The sequence below is a fragment of the Falco cherrug genome, chromosome 1 (assembly GCF_023634085.1).
Source record: "Falco cherrug isolate bFalChe1 chromosome 1, bFalChe1.pri, whole genome shotgun sequence".
NCBI lineage: Eukaryota > Metazoa > Chordata > Aves > Falconiformes > Falconidae > Falco > Falco cherrug.
Genome location: NC_073697.1, coordinates 116,565,266 through 116,582,549, shown reverse-complemented (window position 1 = coordinate 116,582,549; position 17,284 = coordinate 116,565,266). Strand labels below are relative to the sequence as shown.

Genomic DNA, 17,284 nt, shown 5'->3' with positions numbered 1-17,284 from the left:
CTTCAGCCCATCTCCTTCAGAGCAAACACTTCTCTGTATTCAGGATGTGATCCATAAGCCACACAGACACCCTTATTCTTATCTTCTAGATGCTGTTGCCTAAACAGCACTTAAGAACAGGGCCCAGCCCAAACTGGGAAAAGAAACCCCAGTATCCACAAGCCCAGGTGCAACTGGGAATAGCCTACAGGGAGATATGACACAGGGCAGACACTGCACCCCATAAGGACTTACCTTCCCTCTCCTCCACAGCACCATCCCAGAACCAGGTCACTCTTACAAATCGCAAGAATGAGGGACGGTGGTCTACAAGCTGCTGCCAAACTGGGCTGAGCTCAGACCTAGGGTGCCTACAGGGTAGGCACTGGTAGAGGAGCACCTGGTTTTGAAGGCAACCAAGGTGAGGTGAGGATGAGGTAACGAGTTGCTCAACTCCATCAAGCTGAGGTCAGCTCACAGCACATCCAGCTGTGCTGCTCAAAAGGCACATGCAAATTTTAAAGTAAAATCTACATATATGTATTTTTAAAATGAGGCACCTGTAGAGTTTAAGCGTTGCCAGAGTTTGGGAGCAGCTAATTACAGTCCTGAGAAGCTGGAGGTTTCCAGGCTGAACTCTTCCTAAACCACTATATTAAATTTTGTGCTTACTTTTGACTCCTTTTTTAGAAGGTCTCTGAAAAATGGGCAATCTGAAAGACTCCCATCAATTACTCTGCACTGGATGTAAGACTTGCTAAGAAAAATTAAATTATTTTAATTCAGTTTAGTTAAGTAGCAATTGCTACGTTACATAAATCTGTAATGTTCTTTAGGTGCTGCTTTGTATAGCGCTGCCCTGGGACTCTTCTGAATTTAATGATAATGAATTTTTATATCTTAAAGTGCTGAGTGTGTAGGGAGCAATAGCAGCCACTGGCCCCGGAGGTTTGGAGCAGCATGGCTACCTGAAGTGCAATGCTTTTGAAAAGAAACTTGGCACTGGGAAGGTTCCCCACCACCAGCTGTAATTTGTCCTCCAGCATCCCTGATGCAGGGGGATGGTTTCACCAACCACCAAGACCATCCAGGTTTTTTTGCAGCAGGGCTGAGGGCAACCCCTCAGGTCTCCTTCCCTGAAACGGTGTTTGATGAATGTGCATTCAGCAGGAGAGACCAGCCCCCACACAACCTGACTGAGCAAAACACGCAGGTTCAGCACCCAGCGCAGCCCTGCGCAGGATGGGAGCTCGTGTAGGCGATGAAATCCTGCCGGATTCACCACGCCGTTCCGGGCTTCGCCGTGGGGCCAGCACCGAGCACAGACACTAGTGGGGTGGACGTGCAGGTGTCGGGGGGCAGCGCCACCAAACCCACGTGTGAGGCCACCTCCACCGCCGCAGCGCTGAATGAATACGACTGTGTCCATCGCTTCATAAAATATAGCTTTTATTTGTTCATACAAACAGTATGAATTATCAGAATTTCATTTTCCTAGAAACATCTTTATGTAAAATTAATTTGTGTTGTAAGTACCACAAAATACTTGATTTACATTTTCATTTTTTTTCAGACTTTTTTTTTGTGGCATTTTTTTGTTTTTCTTTCCATTTTGTTCTTTTTCTTACAAATTGGCTACTCTACAGTACCATGTTACAGACAACACATCACTAATACCTGTACTGCACGTCTGAACACAGGACTGAATGAAACTCGGCCATAAATTAATGTTACAATATGATTTTTTTTTTAAAAAAAAAGAACTTCTAATCACACCTCCAAGCTTAACTTAAAAAATAATAATAAAAAAAGGTATTTTTAAAAAACGATGACAATAGCACTGATTCCAGCATTAGCAACCAGATGTACACAATGGGGAATTCACTTTCATCGTCCTATTTATTAGGTAAGGCCTTTACATTAAAAGTCTAGTGCAGACTTCATTAGGAAGGATGTTGAGGCAGGGCTAACAATTTGCTTAAGGTTAGAAGAGTCATTATTCACTCTGTATTGCTGCTCTCCAACGAGGTTGCTCCATGGCAGCGTTCTGCAGCAGGGCTTGGTTAGACACATCACGCCCGCGCTGCCGTACAGCTGGGGAAGGCATCGGGGTGTTAGAAAGTTGTTTCCAAGAAAGCAAGGAGGAAGACGCAGGGGATGCGAAACCTTCCAGCGTTCAAGAGCAGGCACAGAGAGGGGCTCGGGGGGAAGCACAGGGGAAGGAGGACGAGGCCACGCCAGCGCGGCGGGTCCTGGTGGCTCTGGCCACGCGGCGATGGGCTCAGCCGGAGAAAGCGCTTGGGGAAGCGGCGCGGTGGCGGCTGGCAGCTCAGCCAGGGGCCGTGCAGAGGGTGAGCTTCTTCCCACACACATCGTGTAAGCCAGCTAGTAGGAAGACTGAGATTTTGAGAAGCAGAAATGACTCTCTTCCCCCAGGAAGGGTTTTCTTCTCCTCCCACCCTGCAGCCCCTTCCCCTCAGTCACCCAACAGCAGCAGGGTCTGTGACAGAGCAGAGACGCTTGTGCATTCATCACCTGTCCTGGCAGCAGGGAACAGAGCCGGGGACCCGGCTGGCGCAAGGTCCAAGGACCCCAGACAGGCACAGATCCAAGCACCACTCCAGGTCTGCAGCGCGTTCTGCAGGACGGGGGCTGCGCATGGTCTGCCAGCCTGCACAGCCCGGCAGTCCCGTGCTCAGCCTGTGAGCTCTGCGAGTGGGCTCACAGCATCGCCTCAGAGCTAGGAATGGCTCAGGGCAGAAAGGAAGGGATTAGCCCAACTTTCCCGGTTTGTAGGAAGATGTGCTTGGAGGCCAGCCCCAAGGAGGGATTTGCATGCTGCTCACAGCGTGTGTGTGAGGCAGCTCAGCCCTGACATCCCACTCAGCATCTCCCTGTCCTTGAGGACACCCGTGTGCTGCACCCCATGTGTGATCCCACACTGAAGGAGTGTGAGTCCCTAAATCCCTTTGGAGATGTGACAGCGCTGAGCCAAGCCAAGAGCCCTTAGGTTTAACCATTTAAACCAGCACTTTACCTGCAGATCCCCGCGGCGGGTCCCCAGGTGGGTCTGCTCTTTGCTGCATCTGCCTGAGCAGGGACCAGATCGAGACCCGGGGAGAGCAGCCCAGGCTCTGAAGAGCCTTTTTATCACCCAACAGCCACAGCAGAGAGCTGTAAGGGGCAGGCAAGAGCGAGGAGGCTGGGAAAAAAAATCTGGGAAATGCCACTGACTGCACCCCCCGCAAGCTGGGCATGGCTCAGCAGCGCGGTCCTCAAAGGTGCTTTGCTGTGGGTGACTGGGGAGAGGTGCAGGGCACGCATTTCTATAGGCGATGTGTATGAAACTAGAGCATGAACTCAACTCACATATGCTCTCCCGGCTGATGCATTTGCTGTTTCGAGTATTACTTTACACTGCCTGCTTCATGCAAGTGCTCCCACGGCAACATGGTGATATTTATTCAGCAAGCTCCGCGCTCGGTGCGGTACATCACTTCAGTGCTGCAGGCGAGGTGTGTGGTTTTTTTGTTGCCCAAAGACAACGAAACCCAACTTCTGTTAAAAATCCAAGGAATAAATCGCTTCTGCTGCCACCTTGCTCCAAAGACGTTCCAGCTGAGCTAGCAGAGCCTCTGACAGTAACGATAATGTATCGGACACACACAGTGCTTATCAAAACGCCCTGAGCACACAAAACATGGCTAGAGCTCTCAGAACAGACCCACCAACCTGTCCTAAAGTCCTGAAGTATTTGGTTCCACCTGAGGGGTAAGAATTCCAGGTTATTGCACCCAGGTTGACGACTAAGTGCTTGGAGCTCCCTGTTCTGCCTGGCTGCCACCCCTGTGCTCCCCCAGGGCATCGGGGAGGCACCCGGCTGCCAGTGATGCCCCAGCCCAAGTACAGCCAGACTCCCCTCTGCTTTTCTACGGATGCATCCTTGTTGGCAAAGCAGCACTTCTTCCTGGCTCTAGGAAAACGCTGTTCCTTGGGAGACACCATGCTGTTGGACCAAAAAGTAACGGGAACGAAGAGAGCCAAGGTCGATGCTCCCCAGTGTCATACCGGGAGCTGCTCTGGCGGCTGTGGGGGTGGAGGCAGCGCTGCCTGTGCCGTGTCCTGGGACACCCTCCATGCTGGGGATGGCACCAAGCACAGACCTGGGGTTTTCCCGCGGCTCCGTGGCTCTGCCAGCCTCTTTGGTGTGTGGACGCTGCTCCTCACACTGCAGGCGCAGCCACCTCCCAGCAGCGCCCAGCCAGAGGCGTCTTGCCAGTCATTCAGACCAGCACCCGGCGTGTCACATACAGACACGTGTGTTTTTATATTTGTCCTGTGGCAAAGATTTAAAATGCATAGAGGGCTCGTGGGAAAGAGCCTCCTTCACAAGAGGCAAGAAGGAAAATCATACTGGGGAGACAGCTCTGCCCATGCAACAGGCTCGGCGGCTTCTCCACGGGAAAAAGAGCTCGTTGCCCTCCCGGCAGAGACCCGGGCTGCGGAGCCGGAGCTGTGTGGCTTGGGGTTCCCTGCGCTTTACGGACACCAGTAAAACACGCTGCTGCTCAGCAGAAGGATGCAGGTCGCAGGGAGATGCCCAGCCTCCCTCCCACCCACCCCAAAGAAACCCCGCCGTGGCCACGGGACCAACTGGGAAGCTGTGGGACAAGGGAGCACAACACCGGAGCAGAGACTGGGACACCGGAATAGGGAAAGCAAGTGTTTATAAAGGCCAGATACCCGTAACAAAAATAAATTTATGCTTTCCCTCCCCCCCTGCCCCTCCCCTGCCACCCTCACTTTTTTTGCTTTTTTTAAATACAAATTTTGTTTAGGAAAAATGGAAGCACCGTCTGTTACAAACCAAACCAAAAAGAGGAGAAAACAGAAGGGAGGGAAAAAAAACAAACAGGAAAGACATATTAGAATTAAACACCGTGGAATGTTAAACAGGTTACGGGCTACCGTTCTAGCCAGTGCGGTTAGGCAGCTTAGTGAATTAATTGCTTAGGAATTAAAAATAAATTATTATAAAATAGATTTCTGTACATTTTACATACATATATATCTCTTTATATACGCAAACCGTGCTGGGCAAGTAATTACAGGGGACTTTCTCACGCCAGGCTCAGTCCCAGCCGAAGTCCTGCCCCGTCATCTGGTAGAACTTCATGTTGAAGGGCCGGTAGAAGTCCCGCAGTCTCTGCACCACCTCCTGGTCTATGTCGGGGTGGGTCCTGCCTTTCGTCTTCCCCAGGCAGTGGGGCTTGCTGCTGCCCTCCGCCTTCTTCAGGCACGGGAACCCCTTGGTTTTGTTGAAGTAGAAGTGTTTGTCGGTGATGATCCTCTTGAGGCCCAGAAAGTCCTGGACCCTGCCCAGCTCCCCCGCGGGGTCGCTGATCAGCCTCTCCCCACTGACGAAGAGGATCTGCCCGATGGGGAAGTAGAGGAGCCAGTTCTCCAGGTGCTTGGCGTAGATGCCAATCTGGATGGCGCTCCACGAGGTGTCGATCAGGCCCGTAGTCCTGTTTTTGAAGGTCAGGCTCTCAAAGGTGGGGATGTCGGGCTTCTTGGAGAGCGTCTGGGTGTAGTCCGAGATGGCTCTGGTCACGGGGTCCCGCACCACCACGATGAGCTTCGTGCCCTTGGACATGGAGGAGATGCGGGCAGGGGCCTCCTTGGTGACGAAGTAGCTGGGGGTCTTCTCCATGGTGATCTGCCCCTCCAGGGTCCTGGGCATGAGGTCCCTGCCAGCAAAGCACAGACATGGGTCAGAACGGCAGGTAATGGGAACAAAAATATGCATGTGCATATATACACGCACACACATATGTTCACACATAGATACACAAGAATTCTTCTCCCTAAAATGCCTACACAGGCCATTTAGCTCGTACAGATAAATCCATTTTCCATTGATTTAGGGATTAGGGGGGGATTATTATTAAAAGCCACTGTATTAGAAATCCAGCTGAGTAATCTCCCAGTTATCCATGAGTGGATTAGCTGGGCTACACTCTGCACCTGGAGCATGGCTACATGTACCACACCAGCTCCAGACTGGTCAGGATGAGTCCTGAGCTGCACCACACAGCTCTCCTGGCTGAGGTCAACAGCAGAGAGCCCTCAGCCCCAACCCAGAGCTCATTTTCCCCCCAGGAATGGTGTAGCAGAGAAGTAGGAGCTCACTGGAGCACATCCACCTTGTCTGGGCATCCTTAGCATCCCAGACACAACACTTTTCCCAATTCAGGCAAGAGGGTGCAATTTGTCCCTGGCTTACCAACAGCAGATTCTCACCCAACCGCACCGGTACTCTCGCACCAAGCTTCACCCACTGCTTTACTGTTCCCTATCGCTGTGCAGACTGGTTCCCTAACATGCACTAGAAGGAGCATCAAGAGCTGCTGCTGGCACCTCCAGCACATCGCACCCAGCCAGGAGAACCTCTCCCCTCCACTGCCACACAGCCTGCAGCAGGTCAGCCAGGATACAGGCTACGACCACAGAGAACACAAGCTCAGCTCATGGTACCCTCACAACACAACACCCCCTCGAAACCTAAAGCCTTCAGCAATTCCGCCTTACTCCCTGGCGATTTCTAATTAACCATGCAGGGAAAAATAGAGAGCTTACAGAAATGATGGAAGCAGCACGCAGCAGGAAGAGTAATTTTTTCCTATCACTCACTAGGCAAGCCGAAATATTTTAGACCATTTGCCAGTTCTTTCCCTTTACAACCCAATGGGACTCATTTGCTCTGGGTTGCAAGACAGTTAAAAAAAAAAAAAAAAAAGGCAAAAGGGGAGTCAGCCACAAAATTAAAGCTATAAAACTTGATTAAGTTTTCAAAGAATCCACCCAGCACAGAGAACTACTCAGGCAGTGTGCGATCTGCGAGCCTCAAGTGGCACTCCTCTCCGACATACGACACTGCACACAGAGGCTGTTCATTCCCCGACGGCCATCTCCTCCCTTACTGCTTTTATGCTTCTACAGCAAAGATCACCACAGGCTCTTGCAATTAAAAAAGTCACTGTTAATTTGTGCTAAAGCCAATGGTTACCCTGATTAAGAAGCCAAGGCAAAAAAATTGACCCATCCGTTCTGAGGCCAAGTAATAGGAAAACCAGGAATGAGAGGTCTGATTGAATCAAAAACTATCACACGCGTATGAAAGTGGGTCGGTAGCTATTTATGCAACACATAAATACTATTTAGCTCACACTGTACCTGGTATTTTACTTCATCAGCTTCTGGCATTAACTCTATGCCACGTGTTTACTGGCGAGGGACACCCAACGACCATACTTCCACCCCCCAGGCAAGGTGTGTTCAGGGGCTGCCCAGAAAGCCCCTTCTCCAGCCATCCGTGGTGGGAGATGGTCCCCCCACCAGATCTGCACGGGTCACTGGGAGAAGCTGGACTGTGCAGGGAGGGGGTGTCAGCTTGTGGAAAGCTCCAGCCATGCCCAAGGGTGGTGGCAACCCCTAAAGGCTGCGATTTCAAGGCAAGTGGAGTTTCATATGCAGATAAAAATCACGCTGGTCTACCAGGCACCTGGGACGTGAGAGCTTCTGGAAGTCAGGAGCCAGCGTTTGCCAAAAAACATTAACCAAAATAAAACTCTGACTAATTCTGTGCCTTTCTGGCCAACTCCACAAACCCGTAATGCCGTCACAGAATGAGCCAGTCAATAACGCCCAGAGAGCAAGTCTTAAATCTATCGTGGGCTGATGTGGATTTCGACAGTCTACTTATTAAGTGGTGTCTCTTTTTATGGCCACATTAAACCCGAGTTCTACATCCTGCGCTGGCCACCAACTGCCTTCCAGCTTGATTTAAGAGGTTGGTTTCAACCCATGAAGTCTTTAATGGCCTGGGACCTGCCTGGAGAGGAGGCTGCTGCCCAAGACGTGCTCAGGATGGCTGTGCTGCTCTGGAGCCCTTTGGCTTCAACCCAGCTCCATCAGATTGCTTGCTGCACAGGGCCCTGCACCTTGAGACCCACTTCTCCTCCAGGACTACTACAGTCAGTATTTATCGGTCTCCTGGGAATGACGCAAGGCTTATTTTTTCCTCCTTGCACAAGACAGGCATTGGGTAGGGCTGGGCTGTGAAACAGGAGGAAATTGCCGGGGGTGGAGGTGCTGAGTCAGTTGATCTGGTTGGAAAACACAGGCTCCTAATTAGCGTTTCGACAAACACGGAGGAGTGCACCATATAAGAAGAAGAAAGTAAGGAGCAATTCTTCATCTAAGAGGCATCCACCGGCCTGATGTCAGTCCTTTTGCAGAACCCACAGGTCTTTCGCAGCTGAGGACATCCAACATCCAACTGAGCTGAGAGCACTCAGTTCTGTGCACATCTAGATCTCCCAAAATTGCTATTTTTAGAGAGGACACAAATCCCTGGCATTTGTAGCACATCTTGCTGGTGACCTATCACAGCAAGACGAAGCAAGATGAGGCACACTGACCCTGCTACTGCCCTCTGGCCCGTCAGCACAGGCTCAGGTGGACTGTGAGAATGGAGAGAAATGGAGCCGTCAACCCAAGAACGAGAACTGAACCCACAAATCCCAGCCTTCAGGCCCTAGCTCTGGCATTCTCTTCCTTTGTTGTACCCAGACAGGTGACGGGCATTGCCCAAAACTACGATCCTCAAGACTGTCTCAGACGCTGCCTTGTTTGCAAAGTGGCTGCATAAAAGCTAAACAGCAGCAAGCGAAGCCAAATGTTGTGGCCCATGGATGTGGTTTGAACCTCTGAAAGCATCACATCCAGGAAAGCGAAGTTTTATTGCATGGGCCTGCCAGTTGTGAGGAGCTTTCCCATGGTTTCCATAATCTCCCACTGAGGCACCATCCGTCATGCTGGCAGCCGAGACAACAGAGCCTCAGGGAGAGGAGGAACTGGTAAGTTGGCTGGTCTGAACTCACATTGGTGGAAAAGTCACCAAGAACCGTTTGTTCCCACTCAAACCGCAACTGGAGAAGGGCAACTTGGCCCACGTATAGCACTGCAGCTCCAACACAACATGCTGGACATACGTGGTGGTAGAAGCAGGAGCAGACTCCAGCTCAGAAAACATCTGCCCCTGGGGCTCCAAGACAGCCAGGGCTGCACTGAATGACAGCCATGGCAGAGGGAAGGGGAAAGAGGAGCCATAATGGTCAGGAGAGCTGTCACCACGGTGCCCTGGCAGGACGCAAACCCCTTGGGGAAAAGGAGTTGGGCTTCAGCAGAAACCCATGTTCAGCTCAATGGTGCACGCACAGGTCAGCCCTGGGGCAGCTCCTGGCAGTTGTGGGGTCCCCCGTTGCCACAGAGGCTTCACAGGCGCGTTGGAGACCTGGGCAGCTGCTGCCAGCGCTGCCTGGTGCAAGGTAAGGACGGCCGAGGTGCAGCTACTGCTGCTGCCTGTACGGGAGAGGAAAGGGAGATGACAAAGGGAGTCAGGCTGTGGGAAACGGGGAGCTCCACTGAGCCCTTGGACAAAAGCTGCTGCACCAGTCGAGGCGGGCTTGATGGAGACACCACTAAGGGCTGTAGCAGATACTGTAGTGGAAAATAAAGATAGTATGAAAAGCTTGGCAAGCAGTCCCTCCTGCCTTGTTATCCTCCTGCCTTCTGGCAACCTGGAGTTCAAAGACCTCTGGAGCCAGCATCTGCATCCAAATCTTCCCATTTCATAGTGGCTACGAACTGTCTAATCCTTTCAAACCCACAAATACTTTTGGCCTTGAGAACATCCCACAGCAGAGAGTCCCACCACTGAAGCACTGCCTCTACCTGCCATTCGAACCCGCTCCCTGCATCCCTGCTTGGGAAGGGACGAGGCACCTGCTTCGGGAGCACGGAAGAGGAAGGCGAGGATGAGGAGCGCCACAGACTCCTGGCATCCTTCGCTCCCCGCCGAGCCTGGCAGGGCTCAGCGCGGCTCTGCTGACTTCGGCAGAGCTGCCGGCAGCATCAGGGGTCCCAGCGAGAGGAGCGAGCTGCTGCGTGAGCACAGTGAGCACAGCTATGAATTTTCCGCAGGCAGGGAGAGCAGAGCCCCTAACCCTGAGCTATTAACATGTCAAGAGGGACAGGGGAAAAGCTTTTCCTTTAATGAATATTTCCTCAGTGAAGCCTGCACCCTTCGTAGGCGAAGTGATAGGCTTAGTCTAAAGATGGATTGGCCTACTTTACCTATTAACCACTTAGACTAATGTAATAAAGGCTCTCTTTATTCAAACAGCCCTAATCCCCAGCCCCACGCAGCCCTGAAGCCTGGAATAAGAAGGGATGCTAAAGCGAACCCCACCAGGCTGCTGCTCGGAGAGGCAGACTTTGTATATTTTTTTAAGCGCAAACTTCTCCAATGTGAAAACCGGACCCAGAGCGAGATAAATTTACAAAGTGGGGATGACAGGTGGCCAAATGGTAATCCAATCCTGAAGCCTAATGCCCTTTGTGGCAGCTTTTGTCTGCGCAGAGGGGCTCCGGGCTAATCTGCTGCCACTTCTCAAGGAGGAACGGCAAGGGGCCGGGGGGGCGAGGGGACCCCTGCAACCTGTTGCTGCCTTGTTCGCCACAGGTAGGGCAGATCGACGCGCAATCGTTACTGATTTTATCCCCAGGGACGTCTGTTGGTCCCCTCATGCACCTCCTGCCACCCGTGAGCACCTGCTGGGATAAACCCCTGCGGGGTCTGCCGGAGCCTGAAGCCCCGCGGCGGGGCTCAGCCTGGGGGGCTGCAGAGACGCCCATCCCCAGCTGCCTGCCCGCACGGGGGTCACAGTCAGGCTGCCCAGCCGAGACCCGGCACGCCCAGGTGCTCCTGCTGCCAAACAGGAGTCCCGGGGCTGAGCGGATGATGAGTTTTCCTTCCTAGGGTGGGTTTTGTGCTGGATATATTCCTACCCAGCTCCCGGAGCCACCCAGCATCACTTTTGGAGATGCTCCCCCCACTCCAGCATGCTCAAGAAACGAAGTCCCTCTGGTAAGTGTTAGAATCGGGGTGCGCCGTGCCGCAGCGATGGTACCCTCCCATCTCAACCCCCTCCGCTCCAGACCACCCTTCTTGCTCAGTCCTCTGAGCTGCCTCAGTTTCCCTCTAAAAGGATGACAAAACTCTCCTAGAGGAGACAGACAGCTGTGCAGAGAGTATTGTAAAAGCAAGAGAAGCATTGTTACAGTCAAGATAAAACTCTGTAGCATCTGGATGCAGCTACGAGATGCTCACAACAGTCCCCATGGCAGCTCTGCCGGAAGACACAGCAAGAACCGCCTTTGGTGCAGAATTTCTAGACTTTCCCCCTACAGCTGTTCCCTAAGAAAAAGGAAAATAGGGAAAAGGGGAGAAAAAGCAAGTCAAACTATTTTGGAGATCAGCCACATTCAGGCCTGTAATCCAGAACCATTTGCTTTGCAGCCTGGTGGTGCACATGCAGAGCATCCAACCTACTTCTGGTCAGTTCCTACCTAAATTCCTGACTGGTGTTTCAAGAAGACAAAAAGTGATTTCTTCCCATAAAACCAAATTTCAGCAATCTGACTGTTTCTGGGGAAAAAGCCCCCAAATCCTCCCAGAAGGCTGTGTAAGAAACCGCACAGAGTAGATTGAAAGCTTATGGTGAAGAAATGGAAAAGGTAGACACAAAAGCTCTTCTCCCACCCTGGGAGGACACAGAATTTTAGCCTCCAGAGCCATGACAGGGTTTGAAAACCCGAGGTGACAACAAGCCCAGGCAGCATGACTGGGAACATAGTACAGTTTGGTGTACATCATGAATTTGTTATAACTTTTGCTGCTTTTCTAATTTGCAGGTTGGAAAGCAAACAAGAAAAGCTTCAGAGGAAACACGTGCAGAAAATGAGGCAGGTTGAACCTCATCCCCTCCCACACTGATGTTCTCCCGCCTGCTGCATCGTCTCCTGTCCCTGTCCCCAGGGGCAGTTTGGTCCCCTGTCCCCATCCCAACATGCTCCCACTCGGCTTTGCTCCAGCCAGGATCCCACTAAAGCCAAAGGGCTTGTTTCAAACCACAGTCAGCCCATCCGCTGCCTGACATCAAACATGCTTCTGAGGAGGGCTTTACTGCCACTCCCGCCCTGCACTGCAGTTCTCATTCTAAATCCCCCTGCTTCTCTGCCTTTTCCTCTCCTCCCCCATCCTAATAAACAAATTTAAGCCAAGTGAGCTAAATCTAGTATCGTGAAAAAGAGTTGTAGGCACCCAGGAAAGGATGGGGGTGGCAGCTTTGCCTTCCAGCCCAGCCGCTCTGCCAAGGCAATACCCAGTTGTTCCCAGTCTCCAAAGCAGCATGTTGCTGTCAGTAAGCAGGAAAAATATACAGTGGTGGTCAGAGCAGCCAAGGGCTGGACTAAAACCACACGCTTGTAGCGCTGTACTGGCACCTGACAGTGAGCAAGAGACCTGTCATGTTCTGGGAAGCAAAAACCCACAGCACCACCAGCATCACCAGCTCAGCTCCTGAGGCCACCACACTGGACCCACCTGGCCCTCCTCACTGCAGGGCTGATCACAAACCATCACATCCCAGAAACACTCCTTAAAAGCAAGAACCTGACAAGCCCAGGGAAAGACTGTTAAAGTAATAAAGCGTTTTAATTACATCCCGGAGCCTGCCACCAGCATCAAGGTCAACTGGCTTCAGAATTGCCCACTTGGCTCTGACTCTGCTTTCTGGTGGCAGCAGCTCCGGACAAGGGAAGGATGAAGATGGAGGAGGAGGAAGAAACGGAGAGAGAAGCAATAGCAAATTCCTCTTTTGGGGTGGGAGCACTTGCTGGGTTATTATTTGATACATCCCATTTTTCTTACCAAAATCTTCCCCGGCTCGGGCTGCCTTTGCACCGAGGACCTGTACAGTAGCACGCAGCCTCTCCTCTTTTTATGACCAGTGGTAAGGGCAACATGTGCGCCTTTGTCTCGAGCAGGAGCTCGTTGTTTGGGTTGGCAAATTATACAACAATAAAAGGGAACGGCTGGGAACTAGCCTCAGCCTTTTTTGAAACGGGTGTAACCCTATCCAGCTCCGTCAAACACTCGCCACGACGTTTACACAAACCAGATGATGGGAATTAATGAACTTTGGGGGTGAGGAAGGGGTAGGTAAAGGAGGAGGGAAAGGGGGGGAAAATATGTGGGCCTGAAATTAATGTTTTTCTCACTCTCCTTGCTCTCTGCCCCCAAATCTGCCAGGCACCCTTCACCTGCTGGGGAGTTTGGGGATGAAAAGGAGAGGAGGGTAACGGTGTGCAAAGGCTCCCCATCATGAAGCTGCTCCAGGGCTGCACCAGGGCTGGTGGTCAGGGGTGGCATCACCACATACCCCACAGGAACAGGCTCTGGCCTGGCTGTGGAGTCTGATCTAAATTCCTTTGATGCGGATAAAAAACCCCATCAAAGGCTGGGGAGAGCGGGGAGACGTGGGGCATCGGCAGATGGTCCTTTCGTCCCCACTCCACGTGGGCAGAGCCGGGTCACGCCAAACGGTCCCAGCAAATCAAAGCAAGCAGCGCCTTGAGGGGGGGACGGTGTGCTGCTGCAGTCACGGGGGTTGGGTTTTTTTTGGAGGGGGGCTGGGTGTGGGTTTTTTTTTTTATAAAAGACTTGATCCACCTCCCCCAAAGTCACTGCACTCAAATCAGACCTGGGAGCCACCACGGGGGTTTGACCCTCCCCACGCCGCAGACGAGGGACATGGGGCGCTTTGCACGGCCGCAGCGCCGAGCAGTTTGCAGCGTCATCCAAGCACCAGACCCGGACAGAGCAGGGCCTGATCCAGGCACAAAACCTGGAGGGTTTGGGCCTCTGGGAACAGCAATGGGTGTGACGAGCTGAACCAGCCTCTGCCACAAGGCTGCCTCCCACCCAGCCCAGCCGTAACCCACCCCCGCCCCGAAACTCCCCCACCTCATGGGATTAAGTGGCTCAGTTGGAAGCACAGACTCATAACCAAGGTAAAGACATGTTACTTCTCGCAGGGCTGCTGCCTCATATAGCTAAGTGCCATATACGGTGCGCCATATAGATGCAGCCCATAGGGGAGGAGTAACTCAGAGCCACAGAAACACCTGCTGGGAGCCTTGTCTGCACAGGGACAGGGTCTGTGCTTTCACCAGAGAGCACAAGAGGCCAAAGAGCCACACAGACTCCTTTCAGACTGATGGGTGACGCAGCCGTCACTCCTGGGACGTGCCTGCCCTTGGCAATGGATGCAAAGGCATGAAGTCGGTCTTGGAGGCGGCTGGCCGGAGCGATCCCCCTTCCTACCCCTGATGCTCCAGGCCGGCAGCCTTTGGGAGGAAGGGCTTGAGGGGACAGCACCAGCCTGAAACCTCAGGAGAAATGCACCCCGCTTGTGGGTGCACATGTGGAGGCGCCCACTGGGTGCAGCCCTCTCCTTCAGGCCAGAGCTCCTGTGGCCCAGGGGTCTCCAGCGCTGGCCACAGGAGGACCAGGGCATGCCCATCCCACCCCTCTCTCCCAGCCTCCATCCAAACTCAGGTCAGGGGCTTTCCTGGGCCTGATGCAGTTTGTCCATCAATCAATCTCTCTTCCAACCCCTTGTCCAGGTTCCTTCTGGACCCACGCAGACCCCTCAAGTGCACAGCCCACCCTGGCTGCTTGCTTTGCTCACTGTGCACCAGCTCCCGGCCATGCCATAGCCCCAGTCCTTGCACCGTCACACCAGTCCGTCCCTGCCTCTCTCTCCAGCCTAGCTCTGACTTTGTGGAGTACCGTATCTTCCCCCAAGACATCTCTTTGCCAGGCTGAGGTCTCACAGCCTACTCGGTCATTCCTCAAACAGAAGCTTCTCCAGCCCTACGCAACAAACATTGCCACTGTCACCAGGTGGACTCATGCACCGATGGAACATGAGCTGCAGAGATGTGGGACTGCCTTTGGACTAGGAAGGGCCAAATTTCCAATTATTTCCTCCCCTCTTCCCCCCGCCACAGCCTGAGGTGTTACAACTGCTCAGCGAGAACCTTCCCCTCTCCTCTGCTGGAGCCAGGCAAGATACCCATCAGCTTCCCCAGTTCATTATATAGGTCCTCCTCTTTATGTAAACACCGAAGCCTCTTTCTGTTCCCCATCACACTTAAAAGAGCTCTGAACTTCCACTAAATAATTATCTTCACGGGGGGGGGGGGGGGGGGGGTGCAGCACTCTACATATCAAAGAGCTGCTTTGGAGGGATTTACAATAATTTAAGATGAAGTGGTAAATATTCTATTCACTCCAGTTCATCTCCAGTAATAATTATAATCCTATTAGCAAGGTCCCAAGAAAGTGATTGCATTATAATCTAGCGAGCATCTATGCGGATTTCTTGGAGGGGTGGGGGAGGCCATAGGCAAGTAAAGAAGTAAAAGCAACAAAAGATGCAATTGCCAGCACCTCCCCTCCCCCAGAAGGATTTGGTCTCCATTGTCCGGATGCTTCAATAGTGCTTTGCTCTGAAAATAAGAGCTTTTGAGCGCAGTAAGGGGGTGGGGCTGAAACGAGCATCTTATTCCTCCCGGTCACCCCCGGCTCCCTTTCATGGCTGTGGGTGCCCCCGGTGTCGCTCCGGCCGACAAAGAGCACACGGTGCTGTTCCTGGCAGGCGCGGGGGCCGGCAGCAGCGCCGCGATTAAAAGGTAATTGCTGTTTATGGGTGAGTTCTTCAGAATATCACCCAGCATCACCGGACTTCACTGCCCACTGGTCAAGTCATGTGAGATTACTCTAATCTGTCTCCATTCCCCCCCCGCTCCCCCCAGAAGGAAAAAAAGACTGGTTTTGTTTAAAAGCAGAGCAGGGAAGAGGCAGTTCTGTGAAACTCATGATTTAAGGGGGGGGGGGGGGAAACCCTAAACCCAGCAGGAAACATGACTGAGCTAACTGGCAAACTGGGACTAAAGACTTCTCTCCAGCAGATCGCAGGGCCAGCTGTCTCTGCCAAACCGTGTATTTTACTCCTGTGCCGTGTCGCCTCTTAGTACACCCCGCTGGAGTGTTTAACTGGAATTTATCCCAGCAGGAGTGCCCCATTTGCACCAGTGTAATCTCCTTCCCTCTCCTCTGGCACCTGAAGGCCCCCAGTATAAAGCCTCACATCCTCCACCAGCAGCAGGTAGTCCGGCTCTGCTCACCCTGGCACGGACCTAAGTCAGCAGCTACTCCAGAGCTGCACTGGTGCGGGTCTGGAACAAGCTATGATTACTCTCCCAGTATCCAAGAGTTTATTGAAAAGCAGTAGAAACATTTTTCTCTATAAATTAAACAGACATCAGCCTGAAAGGGCGGAAAGAGGAAGAATTTTAGGCATCTGCAGAGATTTCAGTGCTCACAACTCACTCCTGGGGAAAAATAAATTCTCTGGACTCCCTCTGCCTCTTACTCTATCGCAACCAGAAAAACCAGCCGTTTCTCATCCCTCAAAAATTTATAGCCTTGAGTTAACATTATGTGTACTAAGCTCCTGCTATGCAAAGATTTGGTAGATCCACTTACGGGTTCATTGCAAGACCAAGCTCTGCTCTTGGAACCTCTTGGAGAGGCTGCTGGTTTAACACAACCTTGTACCACAGATGTTACTTCTTGAACTCAGATTTATTTGGGTAGCACTGATCCTGCCTTTCGCGGGAAGCTGGAACTAGTGTCTGCTGAGCTTGCACTGGCTCAGCACCTGCAAGCACAAAAGTCATGTCCCCATCCAGAAAATAAGGCAAAGCAAGAGAGTCAAGGTCTGGAGTTATCAGTTTATCTGTGGAAAGGAAGAAAAAAGGCAAACCCCAAAATGCATCTCTTTGCTAGCTCAGAGTAGGCTTAAGTAAAGGAAGCCTGGTTTGGAAGAGGCTTAAAAAAACAGGTAAAGAAATCACAGCTGGTGGGGCTTCCAAAACACATCCATGGTATCCAGGTGACAGAAATGGCTCTTGCAGCAGAGGACATGGGGCCAACACAGCTGTCACTTGGCTTCACCAGCTCCATATACCCTGATCTCAAGGGTCTGGTTTCAGCTCCAGAAGGCGGTGGCTGCTCCCACCGCAAAGCCCACCACCGGCCACCAGCTCTCCCACCACGCAGCAGCAGCTCGGCCACGGCCAAGCAGCACCGGTGCCCACTGCTCGCACCACAGCCTCTTCCCAAGGCTCATCCCTCTCACCCCTTCCCTGCATCAAGGCTCAGCCACGACCATCCATGAGGCAGGAGCATCAGGCAGCACCAGCAGCGACGCACCTGCCAGCCCCGCACAGCGCCCATAGCCCCGGACTGACTGCTCCCACACCCACC

At 52.4% G+C, this 17,284-nt stretch overlaps 1 protein-coding gene and 1 long non-coding RNA gene across 2 annotated transcripts in view; one reads left to right on the top strand and one right to left on the bottom strand.

The window, feature by feature from the left end:
* Positions 1-1,411: 1,411 nt before the first annotated feature.
* LOC102049896 (heparan sulfate glucosamine 3-O-sulfotransferase 3B1) overlaps positions 1,412-17,284 on the bottom strand; it is a 30,255-nt gene continuing 14,382 nt past the window's right edge. The window contains exon 2 of the mRNA XM_055722914.1: positions 1,412-5,729. Within this exon, the coding sequence (XP_055578889.1) occupies positions 5,111-5,729 (619 nt within the window). The 3' untranslated portion in view covers positions 1,412-5,110. The remainder of the gene's footprint in view (positions 5,730-17,284) is intronic.
* On the top strand, positions 7,216-12,168 carry LOC129736995 (uncharacterized). Its single transcript, XR_008734291.1, has 2 exons — positions 7,216-10,567; positions 10,865-12,168. It is a non-coding gene; the product is annotated as an uncharacterized LOC129736995 (long non-coding RNA).